General features: G+C 42.5%; 3 protein-coding genes across 3 annotated transcripts in view; 1 reads left to right on the forward strand and 2 right to left on the reverse strand.

The window, feature by feature from the left end:
• LOC143213097 (uncharacterized) overlaps nt 1-8,698 on the reverse strand; it is a 13,604-nt gene extending 4,906 nt beyond the window's left edge. The window contains exons 1-3 of the mRNA XM_076432637.1: nt 6,718-8,698; nt 3,182-4,134; nt 65-1,385 (exon numbers count right to left, since the gene is read on the reverse strand). Coding sequence (XP_076288752.1) covers nt 65-1,385; nt 3,182-4,134; nt 6,718-6,880 — 2,437 coding nt within the window. The 5' untranslated portion in view covers nt 6,881-8,698. The remainder of the gene's footprint in view (nt 1-64; nt 1,386-3,181; nt 4,135-6,717) is intronic.
• On the forward strand, nt 8,096-16,362 carry LOC143213110 (uncharacterized). The gene is made up of 2 exons (XM_076432682.1): nt 8,096-9,702; nt 13,964-16,362. The coding sequence occupies exons 1-2, from the start codon at nt 9,101-9,103 to the stop codon at nt 14,448-14,450; spliced, it is 1,089 nt and encodes a 362-aa protein (XP_076288797.1). The 5' UTR covers nt 8,096-9,100; the 3' UTR covers nt 14,451-16,362.
• LOC143213115 (uncharacterized) lies at nt 15,190-20,361 on the reverse strand. Its single transcript, XM_076432695.1, has 2 exons — nt 15,385-20,361; nt 15,190-15,316 (listed from the first exon to the last, which is right to left on the reverse strand). Exon 1 carries the CDS (start codon nt 15,877-15,879, stop codon nt 15,493-15,495), a length of 387 nt encoding a protein of 128 aa, XP_076288810.1. The 5' UTR covers nt 15,880-20,361; the 3' UTR covers nt 15,190-15,316; nt 15,385-15,492.
• Between the last annotated feature and the right edge of the window lie 579 nt (nt 20,362-20,940).

Consider the following 20,940-nt stretch of genomic DNA (forward strand, 5'->3'; position numbering starts at 1 on the left):
GAACGACAATATCGAAAAGCGACTAATTAAATTTCAATAATATACGAGCAGCTGCTCTACTCACCATGCGATCCAAGACTTTCCAGAAACTTCTGGTCGTTCGTGTCGCATGCTTTCGTCGAGCCGATCTTTTCTGCGGGGAGGTCAGTCTCATTTTTCGCATTTTCTGGGTTGTCAAACTGAAACTCTTTCTCGGTGCGTTTGTGTGTCATCGTGTATCTCCCGAAATCGCCGGCACTTCTGTCGTACTCTATATTCGTCATCATCGCGACGATTTGCACATTTTCCTCGTTTCCGCTTCCCGGTTTCGTTTCATCCCCTAACTTACTATGATCCGATCTTTCCTGCATTTTATCGAACTTTTTCACGTTGATCGCTTCGATCACGCGTACATTCGCGCATACTTTCTTCTCCTGATTTTTAGTAGCTTCCTCGGTCTCTATCATCGAGTCTCGGGCAGTCTGTTCTTCTTTGGCAGTGTCGCTTTGCTCCTCTTTAGTGCTGTTAGCTTCCGTTACTTTGGACTCGCTCGAGTCTTCGGGAGTCTGCGAAACAACCTGTTCTCCCTTGTCATTACGTTCTCCTACTTTAGTCCCTTCAGCTTCTGCCAATTCAGACTCGCTTTGCATCTCCTCATCACCCGTTTCTTTAATTTCCTTATTGCCATTTTCTCCCATAGATCGGGGAACTTCACAGGGTGCTTGACACCCGCGGTTCGAACGGTCGACATCGTCCTCGGTCTGCAATTGTGCCTCCACTACGGTGATCCTTCCGATAATCCTTGCGTTGCCATTCCGATCAATCACCGCTCGAAGTTTTTTTTTGTCTTCGTCCAGACTGTCCTCCGAGGAGCTCTCCCCGCAGATGCAGGAGTCCCTGCTGCATCGTCGACCCACCGATTGGTCCTTCGTGTCGCATCGCGCGTTCCCTTCGCCGGTTCCAGTGTCCTTGGAGGTTGAGGATGTTCCGGACGCGCTGGTCGACGGGGGTTCCGGTTGATGGGGCTTGATGTACAGCCTCCTAGGGTTGCGAACCGTTGGCGAGAAGGGATCCGGGGAATCCGGGCAAGGCTCGAACAACTTGGAAGGAGCGTAGCCGAAGATGCACCGGGACTCTGAGAATTGTCGTATGATCTGCGAGGTGAGCGTCGGCTCTGGTACCGTGACCTGCCTCCGGTTGTCGAACTCGGCCTCCACCTGTCGAATCTTTGCCTGGACATTGCGCAGACGGGACTCGGCGATCACCCGCTGGGAATGGTACGGGGCGAAGTTCGCGTTCATCCTTTCGTCGCACTCCTTCTGCCGCAGGGCAGCCAACAGTTGTCGCAGTTCAGCGTTCGACTTCGACGCGAACACTGCTGGGTCAATCGGCCCGCTGGTTTCTACCTGGAACACTCGGTAAAATTCTCGGTAAAAATAATGTTTAGAGAGTACATCTTCCTGTGACTCTGATCTTTACATACAGGGTCGTCCATTTATCTTGAGACAGTCAATTATTACGGAAACCAGCAGGAGTATGAAAAAATGTTTTATACAGGGTATTTCACCTAACTTGACCACATTGGATATCTTTGTTGTTTTTAAAGATACGTTAAATGGCTGAAGGACAATGTTGAATGGTAAAATGGGGGGCTCATACGATACCAAAAGAATTGTTGTTTTTATGTAATTTTTTTTTAGAGATATGAAGGTCACCTTCATTTTTCTAAATGGAATGAGGTACATTTTAAGACATCAATCGATGCAGCTGGACATTCGTTGTAAAAACGTACTAACCTATGTATGTCGAAAAGTTAGTAGTTCGGGAGATATTTCAATTTACATAACTCTAAAGTACCATTACTGTCGTACTAACAAGGAGAAGGCACGGTCATGGGGTCTCAAATTTTCTCGAAACTTTACATGACAGACATGAGAGACAGGTGTTCAAAATTAGGAAATGTTTCTCAAAATGACATTTTGAGCCACACATTGTGACATTTAGCAGGAAATTGCAAGTTTTTAGCTCATAATTTTAGTTTTTCAACACATCTACATATAATCTACATACTACTCTGTATACCCCTTACATTGTAAGGCTCAAAATGTAATTTTGGGAAACATTTCTTAATTTTGAACGCCTGTCTGTCGGTAGCTACTGGGTCAAAAAATACGTTGGACTAGTGAAATTTGTAGGAAATTTAATGCTCTTTTCAAAAATGGAAGACAAAAGTTCATAGGACCCACAGTTTTTGAGTAATAGGCGAAAAACCAAAACAAGGTAATAAAAATCGTAGTTTTTCCCCCCTCCCCAAGTTAGCACAGGGTCCTCGAGGTCGAAAAACTCAGATTCGACTCCCCAGAGTACCTCCAAATGACGTGCCAAAATTTCATTAAGTTCGGAATACTTTCCAGGTAGATTCCCTTTTTCGACCTGGCGACTGGACTATAGATTTCGTTCTCCTGTTTATGAAAATATAGCATTATAGGGTCAGATACTCGGTAACTTTTGAGATATTTGCAATTGAAATTTCATTACAGTTTCGTTTTGTTAAGTACAGTTTCGGTTGTAGATATTGTCAAGTGCCAAACGGCGTAGTAACGTACTAGTTTGATACTAGGAATGCCCAGGGTTCAATCCCCCTTGTCCTCTTTTCCATTTTTTTTCTTTTCAGTTTATCTATTTTAATTGATTGGATTTTACACATGAAAAATGCACTCATAATATCTACATATAGGAAACGTAATACTAAAATTTTATTGCAAAGCAATATAATACGTAAATAAACATTGACTTCATCAACCGTGCCTGAAAAGGAAAGAAGAATAACAAAATACAATAAACATTATATATTTTTTGTCATTACAAATATTGGGATAATCACCACAGCTTGTTTAACAAAACCGTGCAAGGTAGGAAAAAAGGTTTTATACGAAATATTATTAGTTTTCGATGTCGAATAAGAATATGAAATAAAAAATATGGATTTCCATTTGAAAAAATGAAGTTGCCCTTCATCTGACCCCTAAAGGGCCATTATGGAAAAATGTGCATAGCGCCATTAAATGTGCCCCTTCATATGAAGAATATTTTACATAAAACATTTCTTCATATTGCTGCTAGTTTCCGTAATAATTGACTGTCTCAAGAAAAATGAACCACCCTGTGTGTCGTAAAAAAAGAAACATTCTAACAAAATTACCTCGAACCCGTACCCCTGACATTCCATGACCTTCTTGTTCACCAAGTTCTCGACCTGTGCCTTCAGAATGTTCACCTTCGCCTGGACCAGCATCAGCAGCGGCACAATTCTCGCCGGTACATTGGTAGTCGCGTGAAGATTGATCAAAGCGTTCACCTGCTGAGCAATCCTGGACTCGGCGAGCAATTGATCCTTGCCGAGCATGCCGATGGCTCTCTGTGCTTTCTCCATGGTCTCGTCCATGGTGTCGGTGACATTCGAGCCGAGGACCTTCCTGAGAATCAGTCTCGTAGCCGCGCACGAAACAATTCCAGGCAGGGACAAAAATTGCGAGGCTAGCGCCTGGAGGCTGATGGCAGCCGGACAATTACGTTTCGAGCAGACAGTGTCGTCGACGGTCAGCGTGCAACGATGTTCCTGCGAATCTCTTGGGTTCCAGAAAGAGTTTATCAGGTCATTGTTCCTGATGTCCTCGGACTCGTGTCGGCAGGTCCTCGGACAGCCGCAGGTCTGCGACTTCTCCTTGGCACGAGTTTGACCGGTAAACGGCTCGTAAAGCGGCAACGGGATGGGATAGGGGACGAACGAGGGTGGACAGTAGATTGACGGTGGGTAATTGAAGCCTGTCCACGGTCCGGTCGGCGGCGACACGCCTCCTTGATTCGACGGATACACCGGAGGGGGTTGTTGCTGGTGACTCGCCGACTGATGACAACCGCCCGGCAAAATGAATATGGGGGCTGTGCTGCTCACAGCGCTGCGAATCTGCTCGACGACGCTCGGAGGCAACTGTCCGCAGCTAGCTTGCGTTTGCGCCACAGGTGGATTCGGGATCGTCTGTGTTTGCGGGATCAGGTTGTAGGGGTTCCTGGGTGGCGACGGGTTCGGGATATACTGCTGATTCGCGAACGTCGCGTCCGATTGGTAGAACTGGAAGTACGGCTTGCAGGAATCTGGACGAAGGAGGCAGACAGGTGACGATTGCTGCTTCGGCAAGCGTTTCGGTAATATAATCGAAGGGGCTGGGGCGATCGGAGCTTCGAAACGTTCCGAAAATCAACTTATTTAAGGGAGTCTTTTCCAACAGACGACGCTCGCGCGTGAACACTGAGTACTCACACACCGCTAGACCACGTATACGTACGCGAGGATTGCAAGGTTCCGGGATGCCAATTCTGATTGCTCGATAATGCAAAGACGGGGTTTTTTAGTAGTCAAAATCGCTACATGAAAGATCAATCTAGGGCGCTGTTTCCCTCAAAAGTCCTTCCTTTACGTTTCCGAGCAATGGTTTTGCAATATTCGGCTGCATGTTGCTCGTCGGAGAGGCTAGTTCTTCGGCGTGACTGCAGCGCCATCTGACGGGCAACATGCAGCCGAATATTGCAAAACCATTGCTCGGAAACGTAAAAGAACGACTTTTGAGGCGAACAGCGGCCTAGATTGATCTTTCATCTAGCGATTTTTACTACTAAAAAAACCCCGTCTTTGCATTGTCGAGAAATCAGAAGTGGAATTCCGGACCCATGCAATCCTCGGGTACGTATACGTGGTCTTAGCCAGTGCAGTGTGTCCAGACCAGGCTTGCCATATTCCGCGCGGTACCAGGCCCCACCTCGCCACGCTACTACGCTGAGCCCGCCCCACTCTTCCCACTAACACTGACGCGTACCGTTAACTTAGCTTGCTCCACGCGGTACGCGTCAGTGTAGTGGGGCGAGCTCAGCGTAGTAGCGTGGCGAGGGGCGCAGCGGTAAGGGGCCTGGCACGCGCGGAATATGGCAAGCCTGGTCCAGACAGGGGTAATCGAAAAGGAATCGGGGGGAATACAAGTAACCCCTCTCTGATGACCAGAATAATATGTGACACGTTGCGCGACGAGAATAGAGTGAGGCAGAGTTAGGCGAATGGAAGACACATTGCGCGTGCGCGATAGGGACTGAACGGTGGAATAGGATAGTGGGAGGGGATAAGGTGGAGAGCCTGGAGGGGGAAATAAAGTTGAAACCAACTTCATTCTGGCCACACTGAGCCAGCATCGACAGACTGAGGAAATCGAGGGGAATTAAGTACCCCCTCTCTGATGACCAGTCCAGTGTACGGCACGGGCACTGTGGTTTACGGTCTTGGTGGGGGACGTTGGAGTGTGTGCATGGTGCTGGAATAGGATAGTGGAAGGGGAAAAGGAGGAGAGGAAATGAAGCCACTTTGTACCTCATATGGCGACACTGGGTCTATCGGTGTGTAAGTGTTCACGCGCGAGCGTCGTCTGTTGGAAAAGACTCCCTTAATACTTAATCAACAAAAATTGATGAAATACCAACAAAAACATTCTGTAAACAGGAGCCAAGTTCTATGGCCGTAAAAAGTTGTGAGATCAAACAAAATACGGCCAAGTTCGGTAGCTTAGAAATACCTCTTGCTCGCTTAAAAATTAATTAAAAAGAACGCTATTTAATTTTTAAAGAGTCACATGGAGGGCTAAATTATTCAAACTTGGCCGTTCCTTTTTAAACCAATGGCCCTAAAACGTGTTAGGTAGCGGCCAAGTTTGAATAATTTAGCCCTCCATGTGACTCTTTAAAAATTAAATAGCGTTCTTTTTAACTAATTTTTGCAAACGCTTTTTTCAGTATTGCAAGAGGTATTTCTAATCTACCGAACTTGGCCGTATTTTGTTTGATCTCACAACTTTTTACGGCCATAAGAACTTGGCTCCTGTTTACAGAAAGTTTTTGTTGGGATTTCATCACTTTTTGTTGAAATTTCATCAATTATCAAGTAGGTATCAAAGATTAACACTCTGCCGGCGAATTAGAACCCAACTTTACCTAGATTTTTTTGTTATAATTTTAGTGTCATTTTCTACCTTATTGTAATCTACCAGTTTGAGCTTTTTGCCACTACCTCGAATGGCGCTATACGAACGTTTGAAGAGAGCAGATGATTCTTTCCGGAATTTACACGGTTCCTTGTGGGAAAAGCGGCATATTTCATTTTCTCCATACATAACCTATTTCGTTTTTTTTTTTAATACAACCCCTTTAAGGTGTAAAATTTCAAACTTTGATCATTATTCCTTTGAGTGTTGGTTATGGTGGACCTATGTACCAAATTTCAAGCTTGTAGGTCAATGGGAAGTACCCAAAAGGTTTTGATGATCTGTCAGTCAGTCAGTCAGTCAGTCAGTGACAAATTTAGCGATTTTTGAGGTCCTATATCTCGGAACCTATTAATGTTTTGTCAATATTGAGACATGATAGCATTTAACAAGTGTACGAAATTACATCTCTCCATCTGCCTCCAGCGTCGAGTTATAAGCCTCTAAAAAACGGCTAAGTTGTTTCGTGTAAAAGGAGGTAGTGCAAGAACTTGGCTGGTGCACTACCATGCACCTAGATACGTTTCGCGCAACGCCAATTTTCGATCACGATTGCGAACGTGTAAACAAAATACACGAATTGTTTCGCATGCGTTTAAATGCACGTTAGAAAGAAATGTTGTCCGCTCGTTGTGCAATAACACTGTGCAAATACCTTGCGGATTCCCGGGGAATGCGACGGGGTTGGTTTGCATTTGTTGGGTGATCGTTTGCGGTTGATGGAACGGCTGTAAGTTGTTCTGACTTGTCTGCACCGGTATGCTCTGTGTCGGCATAATCTGCGCGACTAAGGGCACGTTGTACGGTAAATTAATCATCGATGAGACAGGTTAGGTTCCCCGGTTTCTGTCCTTTTGTTCGAGGTGTTCGCGGCCGTTTCCGTGTCACGTTCGATTCCTCGTCGTCGTATAGGTTTTCGCTGGCAAGCTGCGTGCGGTCCTGTCACTTGGAATTTCGAATTACGGAAGCCTGGAGGGATTGTCGAATTTTGAGGGGGATTGGTTTGCGGGACGGGCAGGACCTGTTGGTAAATTCCCCTCGGTCGCTGCCTGAAGTTGCCGCGATGCGATCCGAGAATAGTTGCGCAAACTCTTTCCGATCAGCACCGTTATCAAGAATAAAATAAATGTTTTATTTAGAATGCAACAAGTTTCCGCTCTATCACTACTTTTCGGTCGAGTGTTCCCGGAACTGCGTTACGAAACTGCTATCGGTATTGATTTCTAGATAATACGTGTTTGTACAAAATCATAGTTGCACAGGGTGGTCCCCGTAACTCGCACACCTTGACTATTTCCGTTACTTTTAATAATATGTTTGCTTTTTTAAAAATTATAATTACAGTAACTTAATTACATATAATATTCGTGTTACAAACTATAATTAAGCGATCTAATCGGATCGGATTTCTCTTTCTTCGACATTGTTAAGTAATTCATATAGATAAAATATACAAAAATATTGCAGCTTGAGTATGCTCGAGTCAAAGTATAACCTTACTTTATTAACTCATTCATAAAAAAAAAACGCTTTTGATTATGGTTCATTTTACTTACTTCCTCCTTTCCATTTTCTTCCAATGCACAACACAAAAATTTACCGCAGTTTCGGAACATTCAACTAGTCGTTAATGGATAAAAAATGGAAATAATGAGATAAAATTGTTAGAATTATTCGGAGAAAAATTATTTTTGTCCAGTAGAATTAGAGATTTTATCACTGTGGCGTGGCTTCCCACTACTATACACATAACGATGAAGTCTAAGAGTGGGGGAAGAACCTAAGCGAGGAAGGTGTCTCGAATAGCTCCGGAGCTACTAGTTGGACCTGCCTCGCAGTCCTCAGTAACGAGGACAAAGACCTTTTTGAGTCGGTACCGTACGCGAGTCGCGTCCTAGAATATTTCCTTATTATTATAATTGCTGCGTCCCTGGTTGTGCCATCATTATCTAATTTTCCATCTTTGCTCGCAGCTCGCCGCGCCGCGTCGGCATCGATCTTGGCTCGGTGATTTACTTAATTAATTAAACGAAACAGCGTGCCGTGACACGTAGGGCGCTCGTCTCGCGGAATTTAATTAAGTTTTATAACGACGGTGTCCTTTTTTATGCCGGATACATTCACGCGCTGGTCCGTTTTCGCGGAATACGGACATCTTTTTGGTTTCCCTAAGAGTTTTCGAAGTAAAGTTAAAGATTCAGCCGCTCGTTCGCTAAATCGAGTAACTCTAGAAGATAAAAAGCGAACACGAATCGATGAATAGACTCTGGATGAATCGGCGCGTCGCGTCGTTCCTCGGAAGTATTTAATTGCTCCAATTGGAGTTGAATATCTCATCGAGGGCAGCACAATTCGAGTCTCCCCGGCCCACATACATACACATATGTACACGTATTCCCCTAATCGCCGAATGAAAAGGAGTCCGGCCTCTCGGTCTCGAGACCGATCAAACTCCGCCCGCGCTCGGTGTCGACGACCGTCTCCGGCTGTCAGGGTCGTGTACAGCGGTATAAACATGTCTGTGACGTCATTAGAAGATAAGAGGATTGTTATCGAGGGGAGAGAGCCGGCACGCGAGATGATTCCCTACAATACTTCGGGCTCGTTACTTGCGGCTGTCTGGTCGCGACGCACGCATCGACGCGACGCGCCCGAAGTCGGCGCGATAAGCACCGCGTTATCATCGGTGCTTCGACACGTGTCCAAGTGGATTACTCTGTCATTCGTCTAAATCGATCGAGGAGTTTCGTCACAGTACATTTCCTTCAAAACTGCCGGGGACTTAGACGTCTGCGCAATCGACGATCTTCTCGGCAAGTTCATCGACATTTTCAAGTTCTTCGACGCCGTCTGCGTAGACCGCTCTGTGGTTCAACTGCTGGGACACGCGGCGTTCTACCTCGAGGACTCGGATAGCGTTAGTGGATCGGTGTCATCGTTCCCGATATTCGGTGCGCCGTTGCTCGACTTGTTTTCGTTTGCGGTCGTAGCTGTCGACGACGCGGCAAATCGGCTCGAGGCGAACGCCAAGCGTCGCCATGGAGTCCCAGGAGGCTCGCGAGCAGAGTATCGACTTTATCGAGAACGATCTGATCCCGGAGATGGTGCACGATCGTCGGTTCTGCGATCCACGATCCCGGGAGTTCGTCGAATTCGACTCGGCGACGGTTAGCCTCGTTGAACTAAGTCGCAGCAGCGAGATCTACCGCGTGGACGCTGTCATCCGGTTCTCTGGCGAGCCTGCCAGCTTTCCTTTATTGGTAAAACTGTTCCCGGAGAAGGAGGATCGCTCCCAAGCGGCCAGCTTAGACGCTTATCAGAACGAGGAGATGTTCTACTCGAAGATGACGGCCAAGTATGGCGACGATTTTGTGCCCAAGTGTTACCTGGCGGATTTGGGGAGATACGGCAGACCGGTGTTCGTGTTGGAGGATCTCGAGGCGGTTGGCTACTCGCAGGCGGACGGAGAATTGGACGAGAATCATCTCAAATTGTGCGTGCAGCTGCTGGGAAAGTTTCACGGCAGAGGGCTGAGGTTGAAGGCTACTGAACCTGACGTTTTCAGGGAGTTCGAGGCGAAACTACTCGAGGTCACTCTCACCGAGGAATCGATCAGGCATTTCGAGAAACGATCCTCCAGGTATGTGATTTGTTGCTTTCGGACCGAGATGCTGCGGGAATAATTTCAGCTTCACGCTTCGCAGTGTGACGAATGGCCTTTTTAGCTGGACAATATTCTGAAGCGCCTATTTTTCTATATTCATCAACATTTCATCATTATTGAAATTACGAAGTTACGTATACGGAAATTGACTCGATAAATTTTTTCATCCAAGCACATATTGTGATCTAGGTGCACGGTAGTGCACCAGCCAAGTTCTTGCACTACCTCCTTTTACACGAAACAACTTAGCCGTTTTTTAGAGGCTTATAACTCGACACTGGAGGCAGATGGAGAGATGTAATTTCTCGTACACTTGTTAAATGCTATCATGTCTCAATATTGACAAAACATTAATCTTCCAACATTAGTAGGTTCCGAGATATAGGACCTCAAAAATCGCTAAATTTGTCACTGACTGACTGACTGACAGATCATCAAAACCTTTTGGGTACTTCCCATCGACCTACAAGCTTGAAATTTGGTACATAGGTCCACCATAACAAACACTCAAAGGAATAATTATCAAACTTTGAAATTTTACACCTTAAAGGGGTTGTATTAAAAAAAAAAAAACGAAATAGGTTATGTATGGAGAAAATGAAATATGCCGCTTTTCCCATAAGGAACCGTGTAAATTCCGGAAAGAATCATCTGCTCTCTTCAAACGTTCGTATAGCGCCATTCGAGGTAGTGGCAAAAAGCTCAAACTGGTAGATTACAATAAGGTAGAAAATTACACTAAAATGATAACAAAAAAATCTAGGTACAGTTGGGTTCTAATTCGCCGGCAGAGTGTTAATCTTTGATACCTACTTGATAATTGATGAAATTTCAACAAAAATTGATGAAATCCCAACAAAAACATTCTGTAAACAGGAGCCAAGTTCTTATGGCCGTAAAAAGTTGTGAGATCAAACAAAATACGGCCAAGTTCGGTAGCTTAGAAATACCTCTTGCAATACTGAAAAAAGCGTTTGCAAAAATTAGTTAAAAAGAACGCTATTTAATTTTTAAAGAGTCACATGGAGGGCTAAATTATTCAAACTTGGCCGCTACCTAACACGTTTTAGGTCCATTGGTTTAAAAAGTAACGGCCAAGTTTGAATAATTTAGCCCTCCATGTGACTCTTTAAAAATTAAATAGCGTTCTTCTTAACTAATTTTTACAAACGCTTTTTTCAGTATTGCAAGAGGTATTTCTAAGCTACCGAACTTGGCCGTATTTTGTTTGATCTCACAACTTTTTACGGCCATAGAACTTGGCTCCCGTTTACAGAATGTTTTTGTTGGGATAAAAATTGCACGAGATCGAAATAAATAGAGCCTTGCCATTCGTATAAGCTAAAACATTTTAATCGCTTTTAGAGTTCGGTAGGTTTAGCGTTAACTATATCAAAAGTTTCATGTACCTCGCAGATTGCCGATACACGGGAAAACGAACTCGGCCAGCCGGGAAAGTGACGGCAATCCCGGCGCGGCGTTACAATTATTTCGTCATACGATGACGTCTAGCGGTGCCGTTTCGCATTACGTTTCAGTAATTTCGACGTTATCGATGTCAATACCGATGGTATTGCGAGCGCCCCGCGAACGGAATAATCGGCGCACAATTCTGGCGGACAGAATCCAAAATTGATTGGGTTTCGGGTATCAACGGATTCACGGAGATCAATTTATCACGAGTTTTGTTAGAAAATTCGCACACGCGTAGGTTGAAACTACATCGTTGTAACATCGTGTGTAACGTCTCGATAAAGATGCGACAAACTCTGCGAGCAATTTCGTTAATTTATCGGACTATCGAAAATCGACAACTGAGTTGATTAATTCGGCACTGGACAATGTGCTTCTACTTCTGCCGAGGTAGAAGGAGATCTCTTTTTTCCATTACTCGATTCGTTAGTCAGGTATTACGAAGCTTGGGGGGAACTTTGACTACCATAACAGTTGGTCAAAGGAACGCGAGGAGTATTTAGCGACAGGTACCGAAATCTAGTCACAGTAATTCATCAAAGCTGGACCTTCGGACAGGAGTTAGTCAAACGTTTTGCGCCGTATCTTGTCCTTCCGCGGGTAGAAGTATTCGTCATTAATAACGAGCTGAACAACGATAAGCTCTGCCTAACAACGTGTGTCAACCAAACTTGCGAAGACGATTAACAGATTCGTTATCGTCGTGTACTCGCTAACGCAATCTCTGCTCGTACTCTATTACGATACGCTTTTGAATTTTGAAATAACGAGTGCAGAATTCTTTTCTTTATGCAGGATATGAGACTGCAGAAAAATATGGTGATAGAAAAATAAAATTTTCGTAGAGGCAGTTCCATGACACCCTTTGCGAAAGGTTAATAGTTAAAGAAAAAAGTAATGATATTTGGCTCCCTCGGGGTTTCAAATCCATTCACCACTTCTCCCCACTCTAACTGTCGCCTAATTTCAGCCTATTTCAGCCTAATTAAAACTGACTATAATTACCTCGCGTCCATCCTAAAGGCCGCAGGTAACTATAGTCATCCGTCACAATGCCCCATTAATTGACAACTTTCATCGAGTTTACTGGCCGAATTAGATTACTCTGGCGTGTACGCATTAGTTCATAATTAGTCGTGCAGTCAGTCGAGATAACTCCAATATAAATAAAATAATTCGTACAATACGGAAAGTAACAAATAGACGTATTTGTATCGCATAGTTTAGACTTTTCTGCTGCACTTTACTTTACCAGACTCAAAATTTGTGTCTTTCTCGTACGAATTATGATGTATTTGGTACAGTCAGCGGCAATAATACGTGTACACCCTTAAAAATCGCATAACTTTTTAGAAATTGGTCCAACGGACCTGAATTTTTTTAAGATGTCAGACCGGCTAGTGCGCTAGAGAATAAGTAAGCAAAAATTTATTACGATTGCAATTGGTAGGAATTATACAAAATTTTCAAAAATGATGTTTTGACAACTTTTTTATCTGGTCCTGTAACGATAATTTAAAAAATGCGTTTTATAGATTTCGGTAACTTATATGCACACTGAAAATTTCATCGAAATCGTTCAACATTGAAATGAGCTACAAACGTTTAAAGATGATCACGTAAGGGCGAAATGCCCTGGCAAGGCTGCAAATCAGCGACTTAAGGACTTATGGGATTTATGGGACTTTTACTAGCTTATTCCTGGCGTTTCTCTGATTAAAATGATATCAAACACGATATAATTTCAACTGTATTTAGTGGTTTAATCGACGGTGAAAGTTTCGGGAGCAAGGAAGGACAGCGACAACGCGGGCCTTTGAACTATGCCGTCTGCTGTTCGCGTCTCTTTCTTTCCTATACGCTCTTCTTCGTTGCGTTCGAAACTTTCATCGTCGATTAAACCATTAAGAGTAAGATGCGGAAATTCAGAGAATTGGAACAGACTGGCTGGAGGAAGAGGCAAGAGGATGTGACCTATGTGGGGACAAGTATGGAAACCTAGAGCATTTGACAAGGGATTGCAGGATAATAGGGGAAATGATCAAGCTCGAGGATGTAGTGAGCGGGAAAAAAGATAGAAAGATTGAAGAGTGGTTGGAGAAGTTGAGGAAAAAAAGAGAAAAGAGAGCATAAATAAACCAAAGAGAATAACAAACCAAAAACGCAAATTCAGGGAATGGGGAGGGAAGCAATAAGTAAGCAATTAAGTGGGTTAGTGATAATTAGGATACTAAAAGAGTAGGATAGGGTAGGAATGTGTAAGACATAGAAATGAATGAGAGAAGGTATGGACCGTATGTGTGAAATAAGATAGTTTTGTACAGATAGGTTATTGTAAACCAAGTCATATTTCTTAGCTGTAAGGCTGAAATAAAGCATATTATTAAACCACTAAAATACAGTTGAAATATATCGTGTTTGGTATCATTTTGCATTAGAAAAATGCCACGAATATGTTGGTGAAAGTTCCACAGAAAAATAATGAAAAATAAAGAAGATTAAATTTTGGTGTTACATTGTGCCGGCGACGGCGACACGCTTGTTCCACGCGATCCTATTTCATTCTATCCTTCTCTATGTTCGGCTCGTCGATTGAAGTCTCGGCGCGGTCGACGCGGTCATAAAAAAATAGCCTCCCTACGCTATTGAAGTCCGTTCAAAACACGGATGTTGGGACTTCGATCGAAGAATTACTGTAATTTTGAGTTCACTAAACTAAAGTTTACAGAGTTTTCATTTCTTAACATATATACATGTATTGCAGATTAATCGACATCGTGGAAGGAATGCCGGACCCGACGCTAGCCGAGAAGGTGAAGTCGAAGTTGATCAAGAGCCCGATGGAGACGGTGAAGAGCATCGCGTCGGAGGTGAACGAGCTTGCCACAATATGCCACGGTCATTTTTCACACGACAACGTACTGTTCAAATACGAGAACGAGAAACCGATCGACGTGAAGGTAATCGACTGGCAAACGATGAGGTACTGTTCACCGGCCGTCGATCTCGGGCCTATTCTGCTGTACAACATGAAGTATGAGAGCGGGCCGGCCGAACTCGAAGAGATGCTGACGGTTTACGTGGACGCAGTGAAGTCCGAGCACCCGGAGATATCTGGCGAACAATTGAGGGAGGATATCGTCGACAAGCTTCTGTTCGCCTGTCTTATCCTATCGTTCCAGGAGCACATCAGCGACGATGAGCTCGCGCGGATTATTCAAGAAGCGGAACGACTCAACATTTTCGATTGAGCGATCGAACGTCCCTCGTTGAACGGATCAGCAACGCTTTATGGCGGTAGACTCGTCTTCAGGTTTGCAAGGGTGCGGGATTCGCCTTCTCGTTTCTCGATGATACGAACACGGGGGTTTTCACTAGTCGAAAACGCTAGATAAAAGATCGATCTAGGACGCTATCTCCGTCAAAAGTCGTATTTTTTGCACATGTAGCTATGAAAGTAGCTACCTGGAAAAAGGAGTCTACCCCCTTAACTCTCGCCGCGATCAGGGTTACCATATTCTAGTCTCGCCAGGCCCCTTACGAAGCTCGCCTTTGCTTCTCCCACGCGTACCGCATGCGTCAGCGTTAGTGGAAAGAGTGGGGGAAGCAAAGGAGGGCTTCGCTGCGCAGTTGGGCGAGGGGTCTGGCGAGACTCGCAGATGGCAACCCTGGCCGCGATCCCTTGTCTTCGCATATTTCTCACTGGGTTTTCAACGAGCAGTACATAGTTATTATTTAGATTCTAAAGCTGTATCCACGAAGAATTATTCAATAAATTTATTTCTTTGGGTATATAGGATGAAAAAGGAATCTACATAGCGGCGATTACTAAAAATCATCGTTGCATTTGTATTTCTAAATTACGTTGCATCGGAATAAGTCAGTCCAGATCGTTGTTATTCATCTTTGAGTACAGTTATGTACATGTATATGTAGTTCTCCATACGTACAAACGAATCAGTACTGTTTACCCGGTTCTAATAATACTCTGCGCGCGATCAATCGAATCTTGTCAACATCGCATCGCAACGCCTCGATCTTCTATATAATTTCTGTCGAAGTTCGTTCGGGAGTCCGCAGTCTATCAATTTGCGCCATTTTCATCGCGTCGACGGTTCTACAATAAAACCGATCCATTAGCGCAAATGTCAGTTAAGGTAACCATGCATTTTACAGAAGATCTACCATTCTGGGACTGAGGGCGTGGAACATCCAGCTGTCAATAGAGATTGCCAAGAAAAGGTCGCAACTTGAAAAATCTCGTCCCAGTTTTCGGCAAGCTGTTGCTTCGGTTTACTCCTCGGTCTCTTGAACCTGTTCCTCGGTTTCTTGATCCTCTTCCTCAGTTTCTGGAAAGGACTCCTCCTCTTCGACTGGCGCGGGTTGGATGTCACGGGGTGGTTGTACTGTTCGGGAGCGGAATTGATTCTGCAGGCATAGGCGAAACGCGGTCGCCTGGGGACAAGTCCAGCAGTAGAGGGCCCCCATCACGATCAGTATAATGAAGATGCAAATAAACATGCGTCGGTAACCGCATTTCGATCTGACCACCGCTTTCAACGCCGGCTTGCACGTGGACAGAACGCTCTTCGAGCAGAAGCTGCTCTCCGACTTCTGGGATTGCCCACCGTTCCCGGTGCCATTGCAATCGCAAATCGCTTTTGCCGCGGACACACCCATTCACGATTTTGAAATTTGGAAATTTTTACGGTTACGGGGCCGAGACTGTCTGCCAAACGGGTTACTCACGTCGAATTGGCTTTTCGACTGCTAGGCGATCGTCTATCGTTCTCTGAACCATACAGGGTGTCCTCGAATCGGCGTACCGTTGTTCCGCAAACATTTTCAATCATACAGCGGCTCCGAAAAATATTGAAATACTAAAGCGGCCCCTAGACGCTCAATAATATTGTCAATACGCCCGTCAATATTATTGACGAGGTGCATTGAAAGGGCATATTGACCGTATAGAAGGAGTTCAAATGCATTGGTCAATATACAGTGCCCGAAATTTCCATAAAGCCACCACGTTTTTTGGTAATATCTTATAATTATTCTGTACTTATGATAAATTTGAGTATGATTTCATTTTAGGCGTACTAAAAACACACATATATCGATTGAAATAATAGAAATAATATTTATTTAAAAAAATAAACGTAAATATATAATAATCCATCTTCTATCTATATATAAATAAAAATCGAATGCTGTTCGTTGGTAAGCGCATCACTTGAGAACGGCTGGACCGATTTGGCTAATTCTTTTTTTAAAATGTTCGTATTAGTCCGAACTAGGTTATAGGATAAGAAAAATTGGAAAAGTATCACGGAAAAATGGAAAATTCGGGAAAAACTAAAAGTGCTTTTAGAATCATATTTCAATACAACAAAAACACGAACGTCGTAGCTTTTAATCAATATTTCAATAGAACGTCGCAGCTTTTAATTAATATTTCAATATTTGACAGTATCGACGTCTGTTTGCATTATCGGTACCACTAACCCTCTTGCGAGCTCGCAAAGCGAGCGAGCTACAACTCCCCTCTAGTTTTATATGAAATAAACTGCGAAATTTCTGTAAAGCCACATATTTTTTAAATAAGTAGGTTCAAAATTGTATAACATATTACGCAAATGCTTACTTTTCAATTACAGTTACACTTCCTTTATTGTATAATACCTAGCTGGACTTATTCACTCAGAGTCTAACGATAAGCACAAACTAAGTGGCTTTATAGAAATTTCGCACTTATATTTCGCTTCGTTCAGCAAAGAATGTAAACACACCGAAGAGGTGAACATTTCCGAGCAGATACTCGTAGAGATTTATGATTAGTTTCAAATAAATATAATTGTAGATGAGAAAAAGTAGTAAACATTTTGACAATATTATTGAACATCTAGGGGCCCCCTTAGTTTCCGATGTTCGACGAATTATTGAAACGTCTTTAGTTCGAGTACGCTTATGGTTGTCTGTTTCAATCGTTTCATAGCGGCATACAGCGAAAGCGAAAGTTTTTAGTTTTTTAACATTTTTATTATGTCATCTTGGACACCCTGTGGCACGCATTGACACAGATTAAGCGTTTTTATACATATAATGTATGCATGAAATGTCCGTTCTCCGAATGAAATATTTTAATTGCAAGTTCGATAGGAGCTAGATATCCATAAATCGAAGGGGATCGACAGTGTATCCGAGTCCGATGTCTGATTTAGATCCAATTTATTTTTATTTGCATGGTCATTTGAAATTCATGGAATATTCTAACCTCGTCGATCGAACCGGCGAAGAGATCCGACAACGTGATTAGAAATATGTCTGATATTTTGGAGTATTCCCGTCAGATAATCCTTTTACAGGTGAAACGAGAATTCTCAAAATATATTCTACGTTTAGTACTCTTTGCAGTGAACCTTTTTTAATGTATCGTTTATCTCGTCCGTTTGAATATCTTCGCTGCTGTAGCGGATCCGAAAATCTATTTTTACATAGACATTTATTTAAGTAACAAATTTCATTTCCGCAGATTTTCTTATGGTTCGGACGGTAGCGTGTCCCATAAATGTACGAGATCCGCGGTACAATAATGAAATGCATAATATCCTGAATCTAATAACGAGACAGCATGGATGTCCTATATAGCGTTGTTTGCTGTCGGATAAATTACAGGGGTCGATGGACGAGAGACAAGAGGCACAGTTTCCGCTATCTGAAATTCGTGGGATCATGACTGCAGTGTGTTGTATCGTTTGCTGCCGACTTATATGAAGACAGAATTTCTCGATTATGAACATAGTTGATGACTCCCTTACGGCTTACAGCTTATGCCTTCAACGTTTGCCTAATTCCATGAAGCGAATCAGGTGTTTGCGCTCAACTGATTGCGATTCAACAATCATAGCCAGCCGTATTGCTCATCGCCACCAAGTATTATGCGGTTATTATGTACGTACAACTACTTTTCAGAGCGTTCCGATTAGAATATTTTTAGAATTACGCAAGTAACAATTTGAAATCTTGAAAGCGATACGCAATAAAATTTGTTTATAAACGGTCTTACCGTGGTAAGGCGATAGATATTACTAGACTGCGGATTTTATGCATTTATGACAGAAATGGGTACGTACAATCTAAATGGTGGAGGTATTAAAAAGATTTAAGGTCACCAGTGTATTAGTTTCACCTTAATAAGATAATTAAAAGAAGAATGAAATTGTGATTTGGCTCTTGCGTCTTGTAATCAATGCAAACATTGTTTATTTTGCATAAAGATCCGCAGTCTAGATATTACTTTTCTATAAAAGTTCGGGTGGCTTCGGGACCTCTTTAAATCTCCAGCTATGGAACAGTCGTTTCCACCATATGACGGCCTCCTCCAATCCGAATATTTTTCATATGAATAAATTCTCCATACGTCCCCAAACTTTGACAGTAATCGCATACGTCATCTTACGAAAATCGCCCTGAATAAACTTTTTTCAATATTATTTTGGTGTGTCATGAATTCGTTTAACCATCGGGTGCGATCACGTTTTAGAAAACCTTTTCGTGCGAATCTCCTGACTTACGTATTTTTTGCGCGTTGTGGACATTCGATAGAAACAAGTTCTACTTTACTGTTTCAATATGTGCATAAAATATAACCGTTTAGTAGCTATAATTTTCTAAATCTTAAGTAGATTTAAGTACATCGCTTGTTGAAAATTCTGAGAAATGGTTGCGCGTCAACAGCGCGATATAATTCCGGAGAAGTACGATCAACAACGCGATCAAGTCTTCCTCAAGGTTCTCGTTTAACGCGTATTATCCAGGAAGGAAAGAAAAATATTTAACCGATGCGAACCAACTGTTTCCCCTTGTGCTCCACTATTTTCACAGCTCGCTGTTTTGAAGTTTTCCGCGGAAGCTCGATGAAAATAGTTCCATTTGAACAGCTTGCTTAACAGCCGTCAGCGACGTTGAATGACTAGACCGCCGGGCCGGGCCGTGCCAAGCAAGTTAAGCTCTACTTTTCTTTCCTTTTTTGGTTTTCCGGTTTTGGTTCTTCGACTTCCACGAGAAGATCATCCATGGCGAGCGTGTTTACAGCAAGGGTCCAATGAAACTCAATAAATTGATCATAGGTTCAAGGTAATTTTTGGAAATTTCCCTGAACATAAAAACGATGATTTTTTGGTGAAACATTGCAGATTAAGTTTAATTAAGCCAAAAAGACAAAAGTTCGAAATACCAAGTAAGGTGGAGAGGGGTAAGTGCGCACTAGTTTTTGCAAAGTTGGACTTTAAACTGATGTATTTTCAGTCTGGTATGTAAAAACTTAACGTTCTTGGTATCAAACTCTGGCCACAGTTATTACTGATGAATTAGTATTACGTAGGATTCTAATTTTGCTTGAAAATTATCATTTTGATAGGATATTGTGCAAAGTGTCAACTAGGACGCACTTGCCCCAAAAATGGAGCATTCAAGTGCTACGAGGCAAGAAAAGAATGATTAACAAGCCTGCTATAAAATGCTTCTTATTGCATTAAATTATATTGTTTAGTTTCATAGTTATCCATTTTTAAACAAACAAGTACTTTTATGCTGAAATATGAGAGGGGATACAGTGATATTAAAACACAGTTTAAAAATGCTTTCGAACCTCGTTTCAAGTGCTACTGGGCAAGAAAAGAATGATTAACAAGCCTGCTATAAAATGCATCTTATTGCATTAAATTATATTGTTTAGTTTCATAATTATCCATTTTTAAACAAACAAGTACTTTTATGCTGAAATATGAGAAGGGATACAGTGATATTAAAACAAAGTTTAAAAATGCTTTCGAACCTTGTTTCAAGTGCTACTGGGCAAGAAAAGAATTATTATCAAGCTTGCTATAAAATGCATTTCATTGCATTAAATATACTGTTTAGTTTTATAGTTACCCATACAGTACGTACTTACCCCACCGTAATAGTACGCACTTGTCCCGTGTAGTAATATTTACGGGACAAGTGCATCTTAGCGTTTTCCTCAATAAATTTTAAAAAATACAATAGAAACGGTTCATTTAATGTAAACCTACATCAATATTTGTTGTACTTATCTAAAATAACAACACAGAATATACAGGCTGAGGCGCCAGAAACAGGCCACTTGAATAACTCGGCTGTTAGCGTTTACTTACTAGTGTAACGTCTTGGTACGACAGTAATGGTATTTTAGAGTTATTTAAATTGAAATATCTCCTGAACTACTAATTTTTCGACATACATAGGTTAGTACTTTTTTATAACGAATGTCCAGCTGCATCGATTGATGTATTACAAAATAACTCATTCCATTTAAAAAAATGAAATTGACCTTCATATGTCCTTCGCGCGTTCACCTACAAAAAAGCTACTAGCATCAGATTAGTGTCCCCTCGAAACCGAGTAAGTTCCATCTGATGCATTTTTTCCTAACACCAATAGCAGCCGAGTTATTCGGGTGGCCTGTTTCTGGAGCCTCACCCTGTACATATTAATAACTTGTTAACTATTGCACGTTCATGGTAACCTGAAATTTGTACGTGTACCTCGCACGTGACTGTTTGGCAATTGGTTGATTTAAGCGAGGAAAACACCGTTATTCAAAATGTCGAATAATTCATACAAACTTATACTACATTAATAAATACAAGCTAGAGAGAAATTTCGTTAATATTATAATAAAAATAACCAATTAACGCACTTGTCCCACTCCACCTTACA

The sequence above is a fragment of the Lasioglossum baleicum genome, chromosome 10, assembly GCF_051020765.1.
Source record: "Lasioglossum baleicum chromosome 10, iyLasBale1, whole genome shotgun sequence".
Taxonomy (NCBI): domain Eukaryota; kingdom Metazoa; phylum Arthropoda; class Insecta; order Hymenoptera; family Halictidae; genus Lasioglossum; species Lasioglossum baleicum.